The following is a 23,166-nucleotide window of genomic DNA, read 5'->3' as shown; positions in this document are numbered from 1 at the left end:
TCAGGCCAGGCTGCTCAGGAGCTGCAGACAGCCCCAGCAAAACAACCCCCAGACTTCACCTCCCTCGTACAGAGCATCAGCGGCACCCCTGCCCTGTGCGAGGGAGGAAAAGGGGCTCTGTGTTTTGAACGGAGCGAGGGAGTTGCTTATCAAGGGCTCCCTGGAGCCCCATGGTGGCCCGTGGGAGATGAGTCTTCCTTGCCTTCCTCTTTAGGCATTTGCAACTCTGCGCCCTGTTAGTACTGACGCACACCACAGGGGACACATACCCCACTCCCAGTTTGTTCTGCATCACGTGTGCCTCCCACGAACAGCATCGCCACAAAACTGTCCCCATAAAAATCTGCCCACGCCCCCACGAGGCTCTGCCCATGCCGAGGAGGCTGCTTGCCCGCATCCAACAGGCAGAGACATAGGCCAGCAGGGAAAAACATCCCTGCTATAACCAAAGTATAGTCTCTCTGCCAGAAAATGGCCAAGATCATGTTTTTCAACTAGTTCTGCCTCCAAAAAGGAGCCCTCATTCCAGGTGACTTCAGCTATGGGGCCTTTACCCTCTTGTGTCCCTGGAAGGGAAGAAAGCATCCTCTGAGATCACAGAAACAAGACACGGGAAACTCCACGCTGCAGAGGGGATTTTTCAGAAGCGTTTATTGTACTGCTGACATTGGGGCTGCAGGAGGCAACTGCTCACCGGGCTGCCCTTTGCTGCAGAAGCGTCACTCCCCTCAACCACTCCCCTCAGCGGTCGGTGTCCGCTCCCCTGTCAGCACCTACATTACACAGACCTACATCACTGGGACATTCACCTGTTAGGGACACCACTTAAAAGGATTAAAAATAATGATGATAAGTAATGCTTGGAGGCATCATGCAGAAACCAGATGATTTTAGACTACATGGCAGATCAGATTTGCTAGGTTTATAGGCGGACGAGTGCTAACTGCTTCCCTGCCAGCCCAAGATGGTGCCAAGCTGGGGAGCATTCCCAGACAGGACAACAGCTCCCTGTCTCCTAGCCAGTGGCAGGAAACACTTCCAGGTCACAGTTTATACTTCCAGAACTACACAAGATTATGTACTTGTAAAAGGTGCTGAGGAGTCCTGAAACTTCCTTCTCTGACACTGCCTGCTTCCTACCAAATGGCAGACACTTGAGTGCAGAAGAGTGCCTGAGCTGTGGGGTTTCTTTTTTCCTCTTTTTTTCAAATAAAAACAACAGCCAACTGGTAAAATGTTATTCTTAGCACAGGTGGACCAAAAAAAAAATAATAAAAAAAAATCACATTACACTGGAAATATATAGATTGGCCCATGAGAAAGAAGCTATATACTATTGCCCCATGAGTTTTTCTTCACCTACAGTTTCAACTTCCCAAGTGAGGTAGGGAGAGGGTGACCACAGGAAAAAAAGATAGTGTTTCCAAAGGATTCCACTGTTTTAAAGTTATCCTTCTGAATCCTTCATGTAAAGTTAAAGTGTTCTTTAAGGAAACACTGCCTTTTCTTCACAACAACATTCAGAGTTTTGTTTTTTTGGTTGTTTTGGGTGAGGGAAAGAGGGAGAAAGAAAACAAGCATCCCAGAGATGAAATGCTGGCAGTTTTGACACATTTTGGAAGGCAAGCACAGTTATAAAAAGGAAGGAAATAATGTAGTGAATCTGCAGATAGAAGGGAAAAACGCAGAGTGCTGACAATTTGCACTGTGCCCGCTCCAACAGCACTTGAATTACACACCCTGTTCACATGAAAACATACTGTCATACACAGCCATCAGGAGAGGGAAAGTGGACACTTACAAACCTGTAGTTTAATTTTGCAGGAATCAGTAACATAGAAGCCTTTCATTGCCCCTCCTAGTACTAGACAGAATGTATTTTAAGGCATAATTTAACATCCATTTCTTCCTAAAGCAATTTAAAGTGTAACAAGCCAAGATGTCAGACACAGAAAACTCAACAATAGCTATTCTGACAGAGGTGAAAGCTATTATATGAACAGTGCGGTATTTGCCTTCAAACGGGGGAGTCTTGTTTTTTAAAAAAAAAAGAAAAGTAAAGTAACTGCAGACTCAGATTCTAAAAAAGCAAACATTGCCAACACAAGGAATGTTCATTAGAGTCCAGTTCCCACTAGAGCTACTCAACAGGACGACGTACAACGTGACTATGCTAAACCGCATTGATTGACTGTTCCCAGAGCGTGCCCCCGGGACGGGGGAAGAACCATGGGAGGCCAAACGCTGCGGTACCCTAGTGCAAACTGCCTCAGAGGAAAAGCCTGTAGTCAACAAGCCTTTACACCTATTGTCAGGCTTCACTAAGAGATGTAGTAGTCAGGTGTCACCTAACAATTTCAGGACACTCCCGTAAAGGTGATGGTCCTGTGTGGATTCTAATGCACATCCCCCGTGAACAGTGTCCTGCACACATACACCTGCCAGGCTACCGGCTTTCCCTCTTCCGTGACTGCAACAGGCTCACAGCCACCAGAATCTCACATAGACGATCAACATGATAAAAAACACAGCTACGGCCGCAAGCTTGGCGTAAGTGGAACGCATGTTCAGATACTTCGCATCCTGACGGTACTTCTTGGACAAACTGGACAAGTTGTTGGCCTTGGAATCAAGAGCTGTTAAAGGGAAAGGGGAAAGAAGTTAATCAAGATTAACCCAACCAGGTGTTCCCCAAATGATACATTAACTGTACAAGTTTCTCTGGAGCAGCCGGAAGCGCAGCAGTTGCACATGGCAGCACGTCCGGTGCCTATCTGCAGTGCTCTAGTGCTTGTCCTGCTGGGATGAGAGCCACCCAAGCTGGTGAGACGCTGGTCTCGCCCAAAAGAAGCACCAGTACCCGCCAGGTGCTTCAGGATGCAATCAATCCAACTGAAACACCCACTGAGTCCATTGCTTTTCTCAGGAGGCTCAGGGATTAGCAAGCCTTTCCCTCTGGTATGCTCTATCCACCCAGCTGACCGAGAGGACAAGGAACCATATGCCTGTACCTGAAAGTGCTTCTCCTCGCTGTAAGACTTCCTCAATGTTGGCCACCATAATCCTCTGCACATCTTGCAGCTCTGTGTTGATGGAGCCCAGGTTCCTCCTCGCCCGGCTATCAATGTAGAGCTTCTTGGTTTTCTGGATGTAAGTATCTGGAACAAGAAGGGACTATCAGAGGGAATCTCACCTAACACAGAGCAGCCCGGCTGCCGAAGGAGCGGGAGCATTGCTGAGACAGCCAGCAGACTGCATGCAAGTATTCACTGGAGCAAGGCCAAGAGACTTAAGCAGGAAATCTGAATCAAAGGACGTTTACCATTTCCCTACCCCTTCTCTATTCTCTTGCTCAAAACACCCATTTCTCTACTGCCAAGAAGAGGCTGAACTGTCAATTCCATAGGCCAAGCTGGAGAGGATCCTGTGGCTGCTGCTCCCCCCCAGCAGGAAGTTTCCCAACTAGCCACAGGGAGAGGGACCTCACCAAATTCAATGAAGGAATAGGGCCTGGAGACCGTTGGCACCTTCTTGCCATGCTGCTCATCAAACTCTGAATGCAAGTCTTCCAGATACGCAAAGGCCAGTTTCTTGGGGAATGCAGCTTCACACAGGACCAGGTAACACACTCCTTTCTCAATGATGTAGCTAGAAGAACAGCAGACAGAGCATTAACGAATCAATTTTGAACCCATCCTATCAAACACCACCCTGCATACCTTTATTCCTATGAGGCAATGAGAACAGGGTACAGGGACTTCCAGTTTGTCATGTCTGGATCAGGTGTAAACCTTTCTACAAAGTAATGGCTTACTTTTTCTTTACCTAAAATAAATTTTCTTGTAGCCTTGGACCTTATACCCATGCCAACAGCCCTGAACTTTGACTTCACTGGAACAAAAGTTGGCCTGTGAGTATCATTAGCTTAACAAACCACCAGCAACAAGAGAGTTATAATTTTGAAGTAAAAAAGGGAGGACACCCTCCCTCCCTCCCTCCCTCCAGCAGTCAGAAGGAGGGGAGCACAAGAAAGTCTGCCAGCAGAGTAGAGGGGAAGGTGGCCAACACAGCTCTAGGACAACGCAGCACAGCCAAGTACCTGAGGCCCACAAACGGGAAGCTCTGCCCTGAGATTAGGACACGCACAAGAATTTGGTCTCAGTGTGCTAAAAAGCCACCCAGTGACCGCCAGCTCCCACTTTCTGTTTTAGAGGGCTGGGTATCCCCTTCCCCCCCAACGCCAGCCTGTTGGCGGGGTGTTGCTATCCACATGCATGACCTCAAAGGCAGCTGGGAAAAAACATTGAGGCCAGATGGGTTCTGGTGATTTCCCCTACAGGTTTGCCATGGGCAAGTATGACTGTGCTACCAGCTCTGCGGCTGCGATGTTAGGAGCTCCAAAACGTACATTGGAACAGGAGCTGCTCTTGCTGTGCAATGCTGTTTGGTTTGTTCTGCAGCTGAACGAGCAGAGAGGTCCTCTACTCCTCCCACCACCCCATACCCATTGCATCTAATTTGTACTTGTTCGCAGAGGTTTAGTGCTGACCTTGTTTCAGTGTGAGCTCCAGTGCCTCTGTCAGCACTGAGAACAGGGGCCTTTCATTATAATCCAGCTAAAAAGCCTACTGAAATAAGGGGTAAGATAGAACCAACCTTGAGATTATTCCCAATTACATTTTCCTCCTCATTTAGCCAACAGAAAAATAAAGGCAACAATATTTCCACCAAAACCAAGGGAGCGGAGACGGTAGGTAACCCTACATACACTTTAGAATGTTTATCTACATTATTCAGGGTGGAATTTAAATGCTACTTTTATGTTACCTTCCTCTGACTTTCTGCATAATGCCATTATGTGGCAGCCTAGTTAGCATAAAGATTAACAGTCTATTAAAGAATTGACCCAGTCACGAGGGCACTGTAGTTAAATAAGCAGCTTAAAATTTTGATAGTAGCCGCATCAGGCTTACAAAACAACTTCCCCTTCGCACTGTTTTTCCAGACACCCCAGCAGGTCCAAGCCCTTTGAATTAACCATCCTCAACTTGTTTCTGGGCTCTGGAGTATCCATTTCTCCTGCCTGTGTGTGAATCCCATCAGCCTTCAAGTAACAACCGATCCACCCCAACCAGAAGCAAGAAACTGCGGTTACTATAATCCATTCCACCAGTGTGTCCCCACGAGCCCATGCTTTTATTCTTTTTCATGTCCCTCACCTTGGACTGCATCAGTGCGCAAGACTAATCCTACCGTACATCATGCCTCTGTTCCTCCCTTACTCTTGGAGACCTGCCTGACAGCTTGGAGTTCCTACAAATCATCACCTGGAGCTTGATTTAGCCACTGTCATGAACAGCAGTATTTGAAAAAGTCTTTTGAAACAAGCAATACTGGTATCAGATAGGAATTCTGACAGTATTCCCCGAGAGCCAGAGCAGCAAACTCCAGATGAGAGCAGTCTGAGGAACATTCCCCATTGGCACACCTCTGTTATCTCTGCTCGGGACAGCTGGTCCTGCCTGGAGCTCTTCAGCTGTATTTCCCTCTGGCTTTTCCCACGATGTGACATTAGATGTGTTGGATTTAAAGTTGATCTGTCAGCACCACAGAGAGCGAGCACACCTCATTCTGTCCTGGACTCAGACAATTTTGTCAACCTCAGTTCAACATCAGAGCAGAGTTCCTGCACAGCCGGGCTTCTCGTTTTCACACTTTGTGCGTGCCTCCGAGCTTTAGCACAGCACCCGATCATGCCGACTGCTCGGCAGCGTACGCACACGAGGGGCAGACGTGTTTGCCGCAGCTAACTTCTGTGCTCTGGATTTCTGCACGCTGAGTATAGCCAGCAGGTTTCTTATAATTATCTTGGATCATTTTGAGAGAGAAAAGCGTTATCCTGGTAACAGTGGCAAAGGCCAAGGGTTGTTTTCAACATGACAGGTAAGAGCCAGTTCAGCCACTCATCAGCCAAAGGTCAACTACTGACTGACAGCACAGCAGACTCCATCGGTGTTTCTGTACCTGCACAGCCGTGTACACCGAGTGCTGTAGCTGAAAGGGTGACACAGCTTTTGGAGCTGAAGTCTAAACATTACATTTGACAAAAATCACTTTAGCAGTCATAGTTTAAGCTTCACGTTTCAGCAAGACTAGACTCTTCTCTGAATTGATCAAGCTAATACCACCTCAGCAATATCCTTAGCCACGCTTCTAACTCTCGCACCACAAAATGCTCTACCCTGGTTTGTGCTGCCCTCAGCAGTCAGAGCTCCGCTTTGGCAGAAAAAATGGTGTGCTGCGTTAACGAACAGCATGGTCAGCAGCCAGCATTATTTTAGACTAAATCTCAAACTCCCCCATTTCCTCCCCTTCCTGTACTGTTATCACAGAAGGTTTTCTGATCTGAAAGTATTCTTTTCATATAGGTCCTGCCTATATGAAAGTTGAGTGCTTTGCAGCAGCTGTTAATTGCCTGCGGAACCTGCCTAGGACTAATCCAACACAGGAGGAGAAACGCTCCTTTCCCCACCTATCTGCCAGCCAGGTAACCTGGCTGTTTCTTTGAGATGACTGTCAAAACATGACCTTGCCCAAGTCCTCCCACCTTGTCAGAACTGGTGACATTGCAGCCACCGTTAAGAGGCTTCGATTTCCTGGGCACTGCAAGTGCCGCAGCCCCCCCAGACATCGCTGTGCTTGCGTCATGGAAGCAATGCAAGAAGGGATTTACTAGGATCTACACAGACTCTTTCCCAAGGCTTCGCTGCCAGTCAGAGCTACACCCGTGCAGTGCCATGGAAACATTTAAAATGAGAGAGTTTTTAAATTCTAGAAAGTTTTAACTTCTAGAAAGAAGACGATGCAGAGCAGCACTTTGCAGTTAACTCTGGCAACACCCAAACCCAACAGGAGATAGGGACGGCCAGACTATTTTAATCAGGGCCATCCTCTGACCACTATAACTCCCTATCAAAGGCAACCAGAAGCTAAGAGAAAAAAGATTAAAAAAATCTTGTCACAGTTATCATATGTAAGCCAACCACAAGAAAAGCTGCCCTCAAAACCTCATGGAAAGATTGTTCTTCCAAAAAAGCCCTGTTCCTGTCTTTTCATGTCGCTGAATCTCTGAAGAAAGGGACAGGGCAGGAGATTTGCTAAAGGACCCTTATTATAGAAGCAGAGACGTAAAGCCAACCTTGCCCGCCATTCAAAGGCCATCCTCCCATCACCCAGCTGTAAACACGCACCCAGTGGTGGGAAATTGGGAGCTGGCAGCGTGGCAGAAGTGGTGCCAAGCGCGGGAAACCTCGGCGCATCACTGGCAAAACTGAGTTGCAACTCTGCAACTCTGTGATCTCACGTGGCACCTGATCTCAGAGACTTCTAACATAATTATTTCTGCTAATAGCATAATTCTGATTCTTGACAAGATCTTGGGCTTGATTAAGTTCACAAGCGTTAATCTTCTAGGTAATTGCATGCCATGTAAAGAAACATTTCCTTTCTCAAACATAAGCTTTCTCTCCTGCTTTTCACTGTCAATTCTTCCTCAGTTTCCTTGCCTTTCCAGTTCCCTTGGTATTGATTAGGGAGTAAGGATGTCTGACAGCACTCTCTGCAAGTTTTCATTATTTTACATTCAAGTTCCCTTGCTAGTGTGCTACCGGAGAATGCCAAAAGTGCTGTTAAGTTGAGAGTTTCCAAACAGTTCAGGAAATGAATTAAACACACCCAACACATTTGGCAACAATAAGACTGAATCTACAAGATGAGAGAAAAAAGTCTGTCAGATATTAAGGAAATAATTAAAACAAAAAAAATCAGAGATGCTCCATGTGTTTCTACACATGAAGCTAAGGCATGAAAAGGTGCACTTTCACGGGATACGCAGAGAGGAAAATCTTGTGCAAGAGGAGCTCACAGTGGTACTGCCAGCCTGTTTTTACCAAGGACATCTCTTTTTAAAAAAGACAAGACACAGGAGGTTCAGAAGATGCACTGAAGATATCTCGGAGGGTGCAAACAAACAGAAAAAGCTTAAAGGGAGCAGAACCTACATTGTCTTCAGCAAAGGCAGAACTATGAACCTGACTGAAAAAGAAGTGCCAGACAGCAGTGCCAAGAAGTAACAATTCATACGCTCTCCCCTTAGAGCAGCTATTACACTCCAGCTAGCAGGGCAGATAGTTGAATAACTCACCCTCTCTCAGGCAGCCCAATTTCTAACAAATCCTCACCCTGACCCAGAAGTGCCTTCACTTATTTCCACGGCGGCAGAAGCCTGTTCCCCCATCACGCCTACAGATACTTACTGGAAAGCCATGGCTCCTGCTTCGAGAGTACATCTCGTGGGGGACTGCTCGTTCAGCTTGCGGAAGAGCTGCTTCGCTTGACTCTGGTACTGCTGCAGATCACGGCCTGACTGAGAAGGGAGGACAGGCTGTTGGGGGCGGCTGGAACCGGAGAAACACCCCCGGCCCGCAGGCAGGGGGACTCCGGGGAGGCCTCGGGCTCAGGCCGAGGAGGAGGAGCTGCCCCAGCAGCACAGAGGCAGCTCTCCGCCTCCCACCGGCGACCACCGGGCGGTAAATGCTTCTGCAAGAGCCGCCCGACTTGTGAGAAGGGACTGCGAGGGTCCGGCTGGGCCGCCGCTCCCCGCCCGCGCCTTACCGACACACCGGGCCAGACCCCCCGCCCGCGCCCCCCGCCCAAGCGCGGCCCCACCTGCTCGTCCTCCTGCATGGAGGCGGCCAGCGGGAGCCCGTCCGCCACGCGGGCGATCATCGTGAGCAGCACCATCTCCGCGCCTCGCTGCGGCCCGCCCGCCGCCCGGCCCCGCACCCGCCGCCTGCCCCTGCCCCTGCCACGGAGCTGGCCGGAACCTGCACTGCAACATCCGGTCCCACAGCCGCCAGCAGCACGGGCACTTCCGGCCGCGCGCCAGGAAACCACCCGGGCAGCAACACGACCCCCCCACTAAGGGGCCGCAGCGGAAGGGGAGAAAGCACAGCAAACCCGGGTACATCCCCTTCCTGGCCACGCCCCCAGCACAGACACGCCCCCTGCGCGGGAGCACCTCCCATACACAACCCACGCCACTCAACTTTAGGCACGCCCCCTACCCGCTCTATCCTATGGCTCCGCCCCGCCAGAGTGATTTAGCCCCGCCCCATCGAACCCCGCCCCTTCACATGTGACGCCCCCCCGCCGGGGCGGGGCGGCGGCGCAGGCGGCGGCGGCGGCGGCGGCCCGGTGGGCGCGCGCCAGGCCGGCAGCCATGGCGGCGGCGGCGGAACGGAGCCGCCTCAGCTTCCCGGGCGGTGCCGGGGCCCTGGGGCGGCCCGTGCCTATGAACCTCTTCGCTACCTGGGAGATCGACGGTTCCAGCCCTAGCTGCGTCCCCAGGTAACGGTGGGCGGCCCCTTTCTCCTCAAGCGGGCAGCCCCCGGGGCCTCGCGGCTGGGCGCGGGCCTCCGACCCGCGGGCCTCCGTGGGTCGGAGGCCCGCGCCCAGCCGCGAGGCCCCGGGGACTGCTTTCTCAAGCCCCCTTTCCCCTCAGCTTTGCGGTCCTTCCCTCAATTTTAGGGTCCCTTTCCTCCATTTTGGGGTTTCCCCCCTCTCACCGTTGCCACAGTGACGGGCAGGGTTTCCCCTACCCCTTCAATGGGTTTTGGGCTGGGTGGGGGGTGCAGGGACTGTGTGAAGGCACCCCCCGACCCTAAAAAGGGAGGGGATGCTGCCCTCTGCACTAGGTCTGTGAGGGGGTCACCCTATGGCCCCCCCGTGCATTTAAGTGGGCACCCCCCCCCCCAAAGAACCTGGCTTGGGGTGTGTGTCGGTGGCAGGGTTTGGGGGTGTCCAGCTCCTTCTCCCTCCGGGTTGTGCTCCCTGTGCCCCACCATTCCGCGTGGGGTGTCCTGTTAACGGGGCCTTTGCCTGGTAAACTCCCCACGGCAGTTCCCTCGGGGTGGGCATCAATTTCTCTTCTGCTGGTTTTTCACCCGCTCCCAGTCTCGAATCTTTCCCCGCCTCTGGTGTGTGTGTATAAACACGCGGATGCATCCCTGCCTGTGCTTTATTTAGCCCGCATGGGAAGGATCCCTTTTAGTTTTGATAAAATTTGCACTTTTCAAGTCTGGCTTCAACAGAACAGCTTTGAGGATTTAAACACGCCAAAGATAAATCTTTGAAGCACTCCTCTTTCTCTTTTTATTTTTTTAATGGGGACGCAGCAAGTGGGCAAAAAGGGAACACAGTCATCGGGCTGACCTCGCAGGAATGTAAAGCTTTGCAAGCTCTACAACCCCCCCAAATCCCTCTGTTGTCCGCGCCATCCAGATAGCAGGTTGGACTTGATGGCAGTGCCCCTGTCTGGCAGGGCTAGTGGCTTGCTCATGGGACTAGTAACTATCTTAGCTTAAACACTACCCAGAGTTGTGCTTTGACATCGCGGACAGGAGGATAGCATGGGGTAGAAGAAAACCCGAGTCCTGCAATTGCAGATGATCTTGATTTATAACAGCTTATCTGTGCTGACAGTGCCTTGGAGTATCTGTTGGGCAGCAAGTTTCTCTGCTTGTGTCTTGTTTAGTCGTTCTTCCCTGCAGCGGGAGGTCTCGGAAGGGGAATAGCACCAAGGGGAACGTGCCCCTCTTCAAGGAGTCCGTCTGCTGTGGAAGGAGTTGCCTGTGTTGGAGGAGCTGGAGGAGCAGTTAGTTGGTGCACTTTTGATTTTTGCACTGGATTCTAGTGCGGTTTGCATTGACCCTGGTGGTGTACAGAGGGCACAGAGACCCTCTTGTAACACTGTTTTGAAAACTGTTCTCTCTATTGCACCCTCGACTACAGGAAGGCGGTTGGGTTTCCATCTCATCCAACCTCATAACAATGCTTGTTAAACTGAAATAAAAAAAACAAATGTCTGTCGCTGTCAAGGACTTTTAGTTCTGCATTATCATTTATGCTGATACTTGCAGATCTGAAAACGAGCTCACAAAATAGCTTGCCTGTTTGCAAATCTGTAGATGACCAGAAAATGCAGCGAAAGGACACTGGCCCTGCCTTGATGTCGTAGGGTATGGGGGTGCATCTGCACAGGACTTGGCATTTAGGGTGGGTCCTGGGTGCTTGAATTGCATTGGGTGGGTGGGCAGCAGATTGCAGGCAGCTGGTCGAGGTGCCTGGAGGAATCTGGGTGATGCAAAGGACGCGAGTATCTGGGCAGGTGGGGCAGAACTGGGGCTTTAGGAAGAAATTTTGAAGTCATGGAAGCAAGCTGTGAAGCAGGGGCTGGTGGAAGTGCTCAGATGGCATGCCCTGGGGCCTGAGGCAAGGATGGGAGGACTGGGGCAATTGGGACCTTCTAGGAACATAGCTTTTGTATGAGGGAGTTTGTGTGCAGAGGTGGGTCCCTCTGGTTTCAGCCCTGTTGTTGCCATCACCTTTGCTTGCTGTTCCTGGGTGCCCTTTTCTCCTAGAGCCCGGGGGGGTAAGCGGACATCCAGCTGCCGCATCCACTGCTGCTGACCGAATGAGCCGGTCTTTCCACAGCCCCGCTGGACGGGGACTGCCCCACATGGGCTGGGCAAGCGTGCGAGGGCTGTGTACGGGGTGCAATGTATGGCAGGTCTGCAGTTGTAGCTGTGGGTGCCAAGTGTTTTTGTTAATCAAATGAAGCCAGGAGCAGCTGAGATTGCAGCTCCTGCAGTGATGTTAGTCTGATTGCACGGTAAGGTGTGCGCTACGCTGCTTGTGCGGGGCAAACAGTGAATTCTGTAGCAGCAGCTGGGGTGCAGAGCCTGGACGCTCAGTTCTGCTGTTTCTAATCATTTAACATTGTGTCTTGTGATGCTACATTGGGTCCATGCTTTGCATTTCATTACAGGCTTTGCAGCAAACCTCTCTGTCAGAGAAGGCAGGAGTTTGAAAACCTTTAAGTTATACTATTGCCTCTGTATTTTAAGTTCATATTGTAATGATTTTTCCCGTGACACAATGGCACGTAAGATTCTTTGCGTTAAAGTGAGAGAGACTGGGATGAAAACTGTTCTGCAGGGGAAACGATATTCAAAATGAGCTTGTTCAAGCAGACATCTGTGAGAACACGAAAGGAGGATGTGGAGGAGAGTGGGCCTTGGTGTGTGGTCAAGTACTGTGGAACTGCCTTGGTCTCTTCTGAGATTTCCACCAGTTACAAGTTCCCCTCTGGGTTTCTGTCGACAGGACAGGCCTTCCTAGTTGAGAAGAGTCTTGAACTTGGTGGAAAGTCAGAGGATGCATGGAAGAGGGGCATGTGTTTGGGAGGGAGTGTTGCTTCCTTCCCTTTTCTTTTTGGCACAATAAATCTTACCCCATTTCTAAAACATTTCCCCTACAGTAAGCTGGAACAGGAGGGGCTGGGTGGGAGCAGCGCTTGGAGCGGGCTGTGCCTGCATTGCCCTAAATTGTGTGGGTGGGTGTTGAGGTGGAGGGCTTCGTGCGGATGTGGTGTATGCTTCCCAGATGATGGCTGAGAACTAGACTGTGGGAGGAAGATCTCTAAAGCACTGCTCTTCAACGCACTCTTCTTTGGCGGGTGATTTACTGAAAGTCCATTCAGCTTAGGGGATGGTGTCAGTAAAATCTGGAAGGCTGCCTTGGTGCCTCTGTAGAGTTTCCTTATGCGAAAAGGCTGTGTCAAAACTTAAGAAAGAATAATAGTGAAGAACCATAGCTGTTCTGCAGTTGTGTGTTTTGAGTGAAACACAAGGTTAGGTGGTGTTTTGCACTTGTGCTGGTCTCCCTTTCTCTTCTGCCATTCGCAGAAATGATTTTCTGACTTCTTTCTTCAGCACATGTAGCTCCTGGGGGTTTTGACTGACCATAGTGCTTCTGAAATGCAAGTACTTTCTTTTAGCCATCCCAGAAATGTGACTCAAACTGTCTCACTATCTGGGTGTAACTGTTACATACCATAAGGGAGAGATGCCTACCTTTTTTCTGCTGTTTCTTTCTTCTGTGCATTGAAATATTTTCCTTTACGGAAGCTTACATTACGTAAAGTTCTCCCTACCACCTGTAAAAACTGAGAGTGGTCTTCTTGCTGCATGACTGAGACAATCAAAACTTCTCCCTCTGTTTCCCCACACCGAAAAGTAAGAATTATTTGGAAGGGGGAGGGGTGTTGTTTTTTTTTCTTTTTCTTTTTTTCTTTCCCATCTCTTGATGAAGCAGTGGGTATGAATGGCAGGATGCAGTACCATCCTGTCTTGAAGGAGTCTCATGAGGAGACAGCAGCGTGGGGAGGCTGTCTAGAGGAAGAGTGGTCTTGGGGGTAAAGCTTTGTTGGAAGGGGGTCTGCTGGAGCAAGAGAAGGTGAGGGTTGGTGCTCCCATTCAGAATGGGTTTTGTTTTAGGCTGCTGTCTTAATTGTCACATACTTGAAAAAGTTCCTGCTAAGCTTTGAACTGTGAAGTCGAGTGGAGTGTATTGAGACCAAACTGCACGTGGAGCAGGTATGAGCTGGTGTCTCTTGGAGATACAAAGGAAGCTGTGGAGCAGAGCTGGGAAAAGATGATGCTGGAGATCCGAGGCTGTTTACTGGGCACTGCCTCAGCATTTCATGTGCCAGCTTGCCTGCTGGGTGAGGAAACATGAAGGGAATCCATGCACATCCCCTGGACTTGAACAGGAGGTTGCTGGTGCAGGGATGTTACTGCTCAGCATGCTGTGGGGTGGCCTCGCAGCACACAGACTTTCACACCAGCCCTGGTGCGGACATCCCCAGGGGCAATGGAAACTGATTGGGGTGAAGCTGTGGATTCACAGCAGCTGAGAGGATCCTAATGGTTTGCTCATGCCCCAGGCTGTGTGCTCCTCTCCCTGTGCCAGCTCCCATCTTCTGATCTGTCTCTCTGTTGATTTCCTGTAGGTTAATGAGTTGCAGTGGTTTGCAGAGGGGTCTGCGAGCATGTAAAGGTAACAGCACGGACGTGTGACCAGGAGGGACATGGTGAGGGCTGCTGGGGCATGGAGCCACTCCAGCAAGCTGCATGTTTGCACCCCTACATAGTGTTAATTCCCTCTCCCAGCCGAGTGCTGAGGGGGTTGTGACCTGCGTGAAGTCCACGGCTGGCTGTTCTCTCCGGGGGTTTGCTGCAAATGCACTCGGAAGCGAGAGGTTTTGCCTCTTGATACGAAGGATACATGCCTACACTGGGAATGGGAACTTTGCTTGGCCAGTGAGAGCGTGTTCTGGCCTGGCTCGAGCAATGGCAACTATGTGCCACATCAGCAAAGAAGGGTGGACAACTTGCTAGAGTAATGATTATGATCAGGTGATGCTACATAATTAAAAACGCTGATTAATTCAGGAAGGGAAAGATGTTAATTTAAATGTATCTTAACCTCCTGATCTATTGATATGCTAACATTTAGGAGAGAACTCTTGTTTGTTAGGATAACTGCTGGCACGTTCATTTGGAGCTGACTGTAGATTTTTGGTACATTTGGAACTAGGAAAATGTCTAATTACTCAGATGACTAGGTACGTTTCAGAAGTGCTTATTTGGAGGCTTTGTTTTGACTTTGTTTGAATAGCATGGAATGCCTAACATTTTACACCGAAGGAAATTGAATACAAATGAGCACAGAGGATAGGCTTTAAAAAAAAATCGCTAAGGCGATGTTGAATATTTGAGATGCATGAGGAAAAGCATCCATAACTGAGCAATGGAGATGAAATGCTCAGGGTAAGGCGGAGTGGCCAAAACCAACCCCTTTATTCTTAGAGCCAGGAGATCCTATTTCTCCTAGTCTTCATGGAAGAGATCAAGACCAAAATAACATTACTTCAGGCAAGATCAAGTGATCCCTTAGTGCTCCCCATGTAAATCCTATCACAGCAGTTACTAAGTTTGTCACTTCGTACGATACTAGTGAATGTAATTTGGACTCTTGTGTTCAGTGGAAAAAATTTTCTGTCTAGAGGCTGAGTGGTTTGTTGGAGTCAAACTTCCAGTTAGACCTATTTTGAGTTGTCTTTTAGCTGACGTAAGGAGAAGCTTATGCATGGCAAGAACAGTTCTGAAAAAGTCTTAAAATCTCAAAGTGGCTAGCGAAAGGTCTCTGGATGGGGCTGTACATGGTTTTCATCCAGACACTTTGCACATGTCCAGTGCAGAAGAGCGTTGGGAGTGGAAGGAAAGGGCTGCTCTTTCGAAGGGCCTCTTTCCTTGCCTTCCACCAAGTGAAGGTGTCCAAGGGACCTTCCCCTCGTGTTCCCTCGTCTGGCCTGTGCTCCTGCAGCCCTGCGTGGCAGGAGGCGACCCTGCAGCTGCTTGACCAGGAAATAAAAGCTCTGTTGAATAGAGCCATTGATACTCCACCTTTCATCAGCTCTGAGCCTGCGGATGATTTCTGTGGCAAGCTTGTGGCTGTATCAAATTAGCTATGGAATGATTTGCATAATAGATTAATCAACCAGCAATAAAACATCCCTCTTTTCTGCCAAGAAAAGAAAAGCAACAACTCAGCTGTTACAAGAGGCCATTATGTTCCTTGCAACCCTTAATCTTTCTTTTTCCAAGAGCACTTCGTGTTTTGGCCTCGCGCAGGAAGCTGGCCTGCTCACTGGCTTTATTTGCGTCACATCTTGGCAGCTTTTTCTAATTCTTTTGGGCCAAATTTTGCCACTGTTATGGTGACCTTCTAGGGAGGGTATTTCCTATGGAATTGGTGGCTGGCTGCCAAACGACTCTGTATTGCCAGGTCCTCCATTAGCCTTCGCCTTTCCATTGACTTACTAAAGAGAGCGAAATTCCTCTGGGCCCCTCGTGCTCCTTCAGAACTGCCCCATTTCCCCAGGAAGTTGTGGAGCAGGAGGACAGGGGGGAGCGGGGGGCCTCAGAGGGTGTGTAACTGTGAGTGGGCAGGAACCGGTCACTGTCTTTTATTTTTCCTGTGTTTCTACCTCCCTGTAAGCCAGCTATACAAATTTCCTAACCTGTATGGGCCTCCTGTGACTCCAGACATGACATCTGTGTCCTTGCTTGGTCAAAAAATGCCATCTCCTAAATAGTGCTGGGGGCGTTTTAGTCCGAATGGATCCTAACATGCAGATGATAAGAGGCTTAACTGCCTAATTGAATGTGATAGCGTGAAGCTCCTCTCATGGTGAGGTTTAATTGGATTATAGTTCTGTACAGTGATGTGGAGGCTTGCAGGGCATGCAGCCAGCTTCACAAGGAGAGAGTGGATCCTTGCTAATCACTCATTTGTTTAAAACAATGAATTGCCTAGAGAGCTCTGATGGGCATGCTGCAACCAGTAGCCTGGAGGAGGGATTCCTCAAAAACGAGGGTCCTCGATGACGACTGCACATGCAGACCCTGTCCTTGGGTCAGTGCAACTGTAGCGGAAGGTCTCCAGATCTGCCTGGTGAGCCCAAGTCTGGGAAAAGGAGGAAGAGATGTGCTCCTTCTGTTTGGAAAAGTAGATGCGTGGGCTGTCTTGTTGCAAGCCAGAGTCTGGAACCCATTTCCTCCTCTAGAACCACTTCAGCCTTTCCTGCAGTGCTTTGCGTGGCAGTGTCACTTGTCATGAGCTGTGCCTTACTTCTGAGGTGGCTTGCTTGTTCCTCCTCATCGAGTGGCTGCAAGTCTGCAGGCCAGTCTGGCTTCCAGTGCAGTTTCTTACGGGGCAGTAACTATTTTTGATCAGGAGTTCAAATGCCAGTGTTGGATCTTCCCTGCCCCAGTGGGAAAGCAATCTAATTTTTAAAATGCAGCAAAAATAAAACTCAGAGCAGCTTGTATGCAGTGAAATTTGCTTGGTGGAGGCTCTCATGCATATAAACTAGAGCTGGGGTCTGCAAGCCAGAAAGTGTGCTGTTACTTGCCTGGCATGGGGTGGTGCGTCGTGGCTGCTGCATCCTTGCAGCCCCTGTGTTTTGGGTACAGCTTCTGGAGGTTGTGTGCTTCATGGAAGTCGCTGTCTGCCTGAACTGCAGAGTGGCTCTTCTTGGGAGTTTTTACACTGAAAGCAAGAGTATTTGGTTTACTGATATTTCAAAAGAGTTTGAAATTTGCGTAGTCGCTCAGATCTTATTTCAGAAGAGTTGTCAAGGAAAATAGCATTTGTTCTCCTGCAAGCAGGCAGATTAGCATAAAATATCAACTTTGATGTTGTGCGCAGTGTGCTCCTCATCCATAGACTCTGTGCTGGTTTGGAGAGTTAACTGTTTCTCTCTGCGACTTTTGAACATGCTGGGAAATGTCCTCAAGGATGGCGTGTGCCATTTGGGCAGGGAACAGCACTGGGACACTGGGAGGTTTTGATCAATTCACCCTGTTTCCTGCAGCAGTTCGTCTGAACTGTGTTAGAGTGAAATAGATAAATGTGATCGCTTGCAGTTGCTGGGAGGTGGTAGTGTAGCCACCTTCTCCCCTGTGCTCTGAGATGCGTAGGACACCCCTCAAGCTGTAGTTTGGTCTGAAGATAAACCAACTCCCCTCGCCTGCTGGTTTTTGGGCAGTCAGGTGCTCTGGAGATTGTGGGAGGTAGGTGGAAGAGAGTAGAGAAGAGGGAACACTGCTGTTTAACCAAAACCTGCACAGTCTGCAGGTCCTCCTGGGCCTTGGGGAGGTAGTTTCTTCTGTTCTAAAAAGAAAAAAAAAAGAACAAAACGGGTGATCCAGGATGGATTTTTTAAGTGTATGTCGCTGGGGAGTGGTGGAGGTTTGAAGGTGTGAGGCTGTAAAGGAGGGAAGGATCAAGTGTGTGCCTGTGTGCAGGGTGAAGGGAAACATGTTTTCACTGCTCAGCAAAGTATTTTATTTTGCTGTTAAAAATCTTCTGCAGAAAGACACTGTCTCCTTCCATCAGATCCCTTTGTTCTGTTAAGCTTGACTGTTCAAAAATCCTTCCCTGCTCTTTTTATTTTTCTACAAAGCCACTGCAGTGTGAGGGCTTGGAGGTGCTCCTCACTGCTGTTAAGTAAATGTCATGTGCTGGAGAGAGATTTCTAAAGGGATTTTCACCTCTGCAGGGAAACACATGGAGAGCTGCAAATGGAGACATGGGAAAACCACGGAGCTCATAATGTGGTTCCGGTCTGTGTTTCAAGGGTTTCTAGTGCAGGGCTCGTTAATGGCCAAAATGAGCTGCAGTTTGCACATACACTTGTCTGATATGTGTTTCCCAACAGGCACTAGACCAGATCTAGATATAGAGCAGAGAATAACCCCCATCGAGAGATTCTTAGGAAGCCTTATCTATATATAGTCTATATAAGTCTGTATCCCCTTTCTGCTGAGAGAACAATCTCTGCCTGGGAAACATGGTTAAAGCAGATACACCCCAGCTTCTGAGAACCAGGCAAAGGTCCACAAGTATCACGGCTGCTGCGTCCTGTGTGAGTGATCCCTAACGTGTCCTGGCTGCTGCTGCGGTCTATTGCGGTGGGGAATTCTCTGCCGAGGGCCCCAGCTGCACTACCCTGTGCTGTGACCGTGCTGTTGTGGCGAGCTGGTGACGTGCTCCTGTGGCCAGCTAGGCTTATCCTCTGCGGGAGCATGCAGCAGCCACTGGCCAGAGGGAACAGCTGCGAAGGCCGGGGCACGTCGTTCATGTGGAGCTGATGGTGCCTGTGCCTGCGTCTGTTGGGTGCTCTCATTAAAGTGGTGAGATCGTAGCTTGGCAATGACTTGTCATGAAACGGCTCTTGTAGGATTTTATGCCAGTGCAATTCCCTTTCTTGCTGCTACCAGGGTGTACCATGAGAGGAACCTGCACAGACATACTGCTTATTCTGGAATGAGAAACAATTTGCAGTGCTCAGTCCACCTGCTTCATCCTAATGCAGCAGGGAAGGAAAAAAAAAAAGTCTAGCAGGTGGCTTAGATCAGAAGACAGGATGCACAGGGAGGTGGACAAGGCTGCGCTTTCGCAGTGTGGTCTCCTATTAATTTATGTGGGGGTGCAGTTTCACAATTAGAATGTCTGAGGCCATTCCCAGTCAGCCTTCCTTTCCATGTAGTACGTGACTTTTTCCAGCTGGTGCACCACCAGGTTTTGTAGCTGTCCTGGCAGCTGCTGAGGGCTGCCACGGAGGAGCACAGCCTTGTTTCTACTGCCTTGTTTCTACTGCAGGCAGTTTGCTGCCCACCTAGCATTTTTGCAGTGCATCCTGAAACTGAAGAAGTGAGAGTCTGGGGAGCTTTGTACCAGCTTGAAGTGCCAATCTGTGAATAGCTCGTGAGGTTCTGTTGGACCTACTGGAGGCCTGGCTTCTCTTTGGATGCATTTGGCTCTGGGATTGTGGATCTAGGTCTTTCTTTTTAAAAGAGCAGCCTGTTTTCTACACTGGAGAGGCTGATTCCTTTCTCATGTCTTTTAAGGAACTGGTCTGTCAGTGTAACTCTTGACCCTGCTCAGGCTGGAAGCTTGACAAGACATGCTCTGCCTTTTCTAAGCCCACGAAAGTCATAGGGCTGTTGGAGGACATCTCCTTGCACAGGTTTTTACAAATATAGCAGGATCGTTTGAGGTCACTCAGTCTTGAGTTTCTTCAGGGAGAGCACACTTCAGCTGGAGGCTGTGCCAGAGCTAGATTTGACTGCCTCTGGAGGGGTTGTTCTGAAAATGGGTGTCTGTAAGATGGGGTCTAATCTCAAGACAATCCTGCAAACTTTCCAGCTCATCACATACACGTGCAGAGTCTTTATTTCACCTTGTCACGTGTGTGTCCCGATTTCACTGCTGCCTCAACCGTGTGAACTCAGTGGTTTGTAACGGGGACAGGGACGTTACCATTCTCAGCAGAGCAATTGTAGTATCCATTTCCCGGCTGTGGGGAGCCAGCGTCAGGGTCCCTACCTGTTCACTGTTCCGTCTGTGCAGTGGGTAGTTGTAAGACATTAAGCATTTACCAGTCCTCTGCCTGTTACAGCAAAGCTGCAATAGCTCTCTCACTAAGAGCTCCTCCTCAGATGTGCATGGAGCTGTGCATACTGTCCTGACACTCGCCAGGTAAGGTTATAGCTAGCTTTTACCAGCTCCTCTGAGGCCGACGTGTATCGTGGCTCTTTGTAATCTACCCCCTTAGGCTGCTGCTTGCCAGCACCTTCTGCCTTGTGGCAATGCAAGCATTTGAGACTTCACATGGTAAAGCAGACCAGGGCAGGATTTGGGGGATAGAGGTGAGGAAGTGGATTGTGTTTCAGTTGGATCAGTTCTCTGCTGTGCTTTGGTGCATGATGGTCCAAGTGGTGGTGCAGGCAGAGTGTGGGGATGAGGATGGAGCAGGTAACCTATTTAATCTAGTGCTGCTGCTAGAAAGACATCAAGTGGAAGCAGTAAGTGGTTCTGCATGCTCCCAATCTATGCACCACATTTCTAATTTAGCAGAGCTTCTCTTTAGGCCGGGGAAATGATTTTTAATGACTGTGGGAGGAGAAGTCTAGCCCCTTGTTTAGAGGCTTCTGTTTTAGCTGTGTGCTACAAACCCTGGGTGGTCCAAAGTCTTGTGTGTGTTCTCCAGCTTGGGGCTGCTGTTGTCAGAGCAGCAGAGTGGGTCAAGGGGAAGAGATGGTTGGGATGGAGGTGGTCTTTCCTTCTTTTGGGCTCTAAGGGGAGGTCTCTGGTGGGAAGAAGGTTTTGGGAGCTAGGCTCTTTGCAAGGATATTGTTAGACAGGCACTTTCTAACTTGAATAATTGACAGTGTAACCAAAGCTACTGGAGATTGTTGGGGGTGTAACTGAATCTTTCACACCGATTCTTATGCAAATTCAAACATGTGCTCCTGGTTTCTAATAGGGCACCTACAAATACAACTGGCTCCATTCAGAACTCAGCATCTGTGCACTGGATCTTTAATTGCTAATGACTTCATAGTAGGAGTGTGACTTGCAGAGTTGCATCTGTAACAGTTTCTCAGTGCTGCTCTTACCTGTACACCTGAAGTTTCCCCGTAGATTTTTATGTAAGTGACCTGTGGAAATTCTGGCACGTGGTTTGGTGTGTTTGGTGCTGAAACTGTCCATTGCCATACTGCTCTGGTTCGGTATCAAAATGAGCTTGAACATTTCAATGCTGTTTTCTTTGCTGATGTGTTGGGGCTCGTTGAAGGTAAATTAAATGACCTTGAGTTCTGCAGAAAATAATTTGGTGTATTTAACACTGAGTGCAAATAATCTCAAGTTTCTACCCAGTAAATTTATGACCATGAGTTGATGAGCACATTTGATAAGTATTACTTTGGGCTCCTGGGGGGGAGATTGGTGTCTGCAACCTCCTGGCATAGCTTCAAAATTAGGCTTGTTTTTTTCATAAATGTGCCACGTGGTAACGGAGTAGTTGGTCAAAACCATGTGGGCTTAATTTCTTTAAAATATAAACAGCCTAGAAATGTTTGTTTATGTACAAAATATCCAGCGAGTGACTGTAAGCATTTCCATGTTTCTACAAGAAATGAAGGTAATTATATAATAAGCAAAGATTCATATGGCTTAACTTGTCTCCCATCTGGCATTAGTTAAATTGGTGTTTTCATCTGCATGACCTCTCGGGGTGGGGAGGGATGATGAAAATAGAAAACGTGGCTGAAAAAGACCTTCCTAGGTCATCTTCTCGCCCATGTGAAGGCTGGAGCAGCTCCACCGAACAACCCCTGACAGCTGCCTGGGAAAGCAACTATTCCCCCTCTGCCATAGTCCATCTTACAGGGTAGGTATTGTAGGCATTTTAAAATGGTTGGTTTTAGTTGACCGAGGAGTTGCCTGTCCTGTATGCAGTCCTTCCCCAGTGTATAAATTTATATTCAGGCTAAATAGATTAACTACAGCAGGAAGAGCTTCCTTCTTAAAAGAAAGCTATTGTTAGAGCATCACTTATCATAAATCTCTAGTACTTCTAATCCTGCTCTCCTCCCACGGCCCCTTCCACCCTTCCATCCGCCTGCTGATTTACAGTTTGCAGGGTCTGCAACTGTATGAAAATATACCTGCATGCTTTCTAACTGGTAGAAAGATGATATGCTGCTTTCCTGATCAAGTTGCACCCACTGCCTTAAAATGAAGGATTTGCAAGGAAAGCTGAGAACTGCAAGAACTGGATCATATATATTTCATGTTGCTAGTGGCTTGCTAGGGGCTGAACTCCCTTTTATTTGCTTTCCTACCTCTTCCCTGTGCTGCACCTGAGAGTGTGCCAGAATTTAAGGTGCTCCGATTTCTCTGTCAGGTTGGTGGGATCTGTATCTTCTTTCTGCCAGGATTCTGCTTTATTTTGCTTAATAGAGTTGAAGACCGTTAGTATAGGCTTTGTCCTTGCTTCACAAACTGCTGCTTCACAGACTTTTGAGCATCTCCAGGTACTTGGATAAGCTTTGCCTGCTCTTGTTCAGTCACAGTGAGGATCTGAGACAGCTGGTTGCAGATACGAAAGCAGATCAGAGGATTTTTTCCTCCCAACATGTAGCATTCAGCAGCTCAAGTCTAAAGCTGCTCACTGAGACAAAACTGGTGGTTCTTTACCCTTGGCCCATGGGGATGTGCTTGAGGACCAGAAGCCTGGCCAGCGCTTAGTTCAAGCAAGCGGGTAGAGCTTGTTCCAGGGAGAAGGGATTTCAGTGGTGGATTTTCTCAGTTCAGTCAGCATGCTCCTGTTTTTCTGACATGTAAATGGCAGGTCCTGCTGGGTGTCCTTAAAAAAACATTCATAATAAACTTTTGCTGTTTGTTCAATTGTTTCCTTGTTCCAGGATCTTAACCTAAACATACGTGCAGCCTGGCAGCGCTGAGTGGCTCTGTTTATGTTCCTGCTGCACCTGCGTTCAAGGCCAGCTTTCTGATGCTGGTCGCTTGCCATGCACATGTTGAGTGTAAAGTGCTCAGCTCTTCTTGGTGCCTGCACAGATGCTGATGGTACTGCATTTTGAAGATGCATCTGCCTTGTCTGGGTTTGGATGCTTAGGTTTGTTTTGCAGCATTGCTCTCCCGAAGGTCTGCGTAGCCTGGTTCCTTGTGTTTCTGCCTTTGAACAGCGTTAGCGTTCAAGAGAGTCTCTGGATGAAAAAACCTGTTGCACCCAGGTGCTCGAGTACACGCTCTGGTCCAGAGCTGGGCTGTGAGTAGTTTTAGCCCAACCTCACCAATGTCCCAGCCACGTGCTGCCTCCTGCGTTCT

At 49.0% G+C, this 23,166-nt stretch overlaps 2 protein-coding genes across 19 annotated transcripts in view; one reads left to right on the top strand and one right to left on the bottom strand.

Annotated features, from left to right (window-relative positions):
- Positions 1–625: 625 nt before the first annotated feature.
- On the bottom strand, positions 626–8,886 carry SEC22B (SEC22 homolog B, vesicle trafficking protein). Its single transcript, XM_075156643.1, has 5 exons — positions 8,728–8,886; positions 8,316–8,425; positions 3,488–3,648; positions 3,012–3,158; positions 626–2,636 (listed from the first exon to the last, which is right to left on the bottom strand). The coding sequence occupies exons 1-5, from the start codon at positions 8,800–8,802 to the stop codon at positions 2,482–2,484; spliced, it is 648 nt and encodes a 215-aa protein (XP_075012744.1). The 5' UTR covers positions 8,803–8,886; the 3' UTR covers positions 626–2,481.
- A 354-nt stretch (positions 8,887–9,240) lies between these two features.
- Positions 9,241–23,166, top strand: part of PACS2 (phosphofurin acidic cluster sorting protein 2) — an 83,330-nt gene continuing 69,404 nt past the window's right edge. For 15 of the 18 annotated variants that reach the window (XM_075156641.1, XM_075156633.1, XM_075156632.1 and 12 more), the window contains exon 1: positions 9,241–9,408. In XM_075156641.1, the coding sequence (XP_075012742.1) occupies positions 9,281–9,408 (128 nt within the window). In that variant the 5' untranslated portion in view covers positions 9,241–9,280. The remainder of the gene's footprint in view (positions 9,409–23,166) is intronic. The other 3 variants (XM_075156639.1, XM_075156640.1, XM_075156637.1) reach the window with 3 other exon arrangements.

This window comes from Calonectris borealis, chromosome 8, assembly GCF_964195595.1.
Source record: "Calonectris borealis chromosome 8, bCalBor7.hap1.2, whole genome shotgun sequence".
NCBI classification, from domain to species: Eukaryota; Metazoa; Chordata; class Aves; order Procellariiformes; family Procellariidae; genus Calonectris; species Calonectris borealis.
This window is presented reverse-complemented; position numbering and strand designations above follow the sequence as displayed.

Coding starts and splice junctions, on each gene's coding strand:
- SEC22B (XM_075156643.1), bottom strand. CDS start 8,802: ATGGTGCTGCTCACGATGATCGCCCGCGTGGCGGACGGGCTCCCGCTG. Junction 8,426..8,727: donor CCATGCAGGAGGACGAGCAG/GTGGGGCCGCGC, acceptor CTCCCTTCTCAG/TCAGGCCGTGATCTGCAGCA. Junction 3,649..8,315: donor GCAGGAGCCATGGCTTTCCA/GTAAGTATCTGT, acceptor CTGTTCTTCTAG/CTACATCATTGAGAAAGGAG.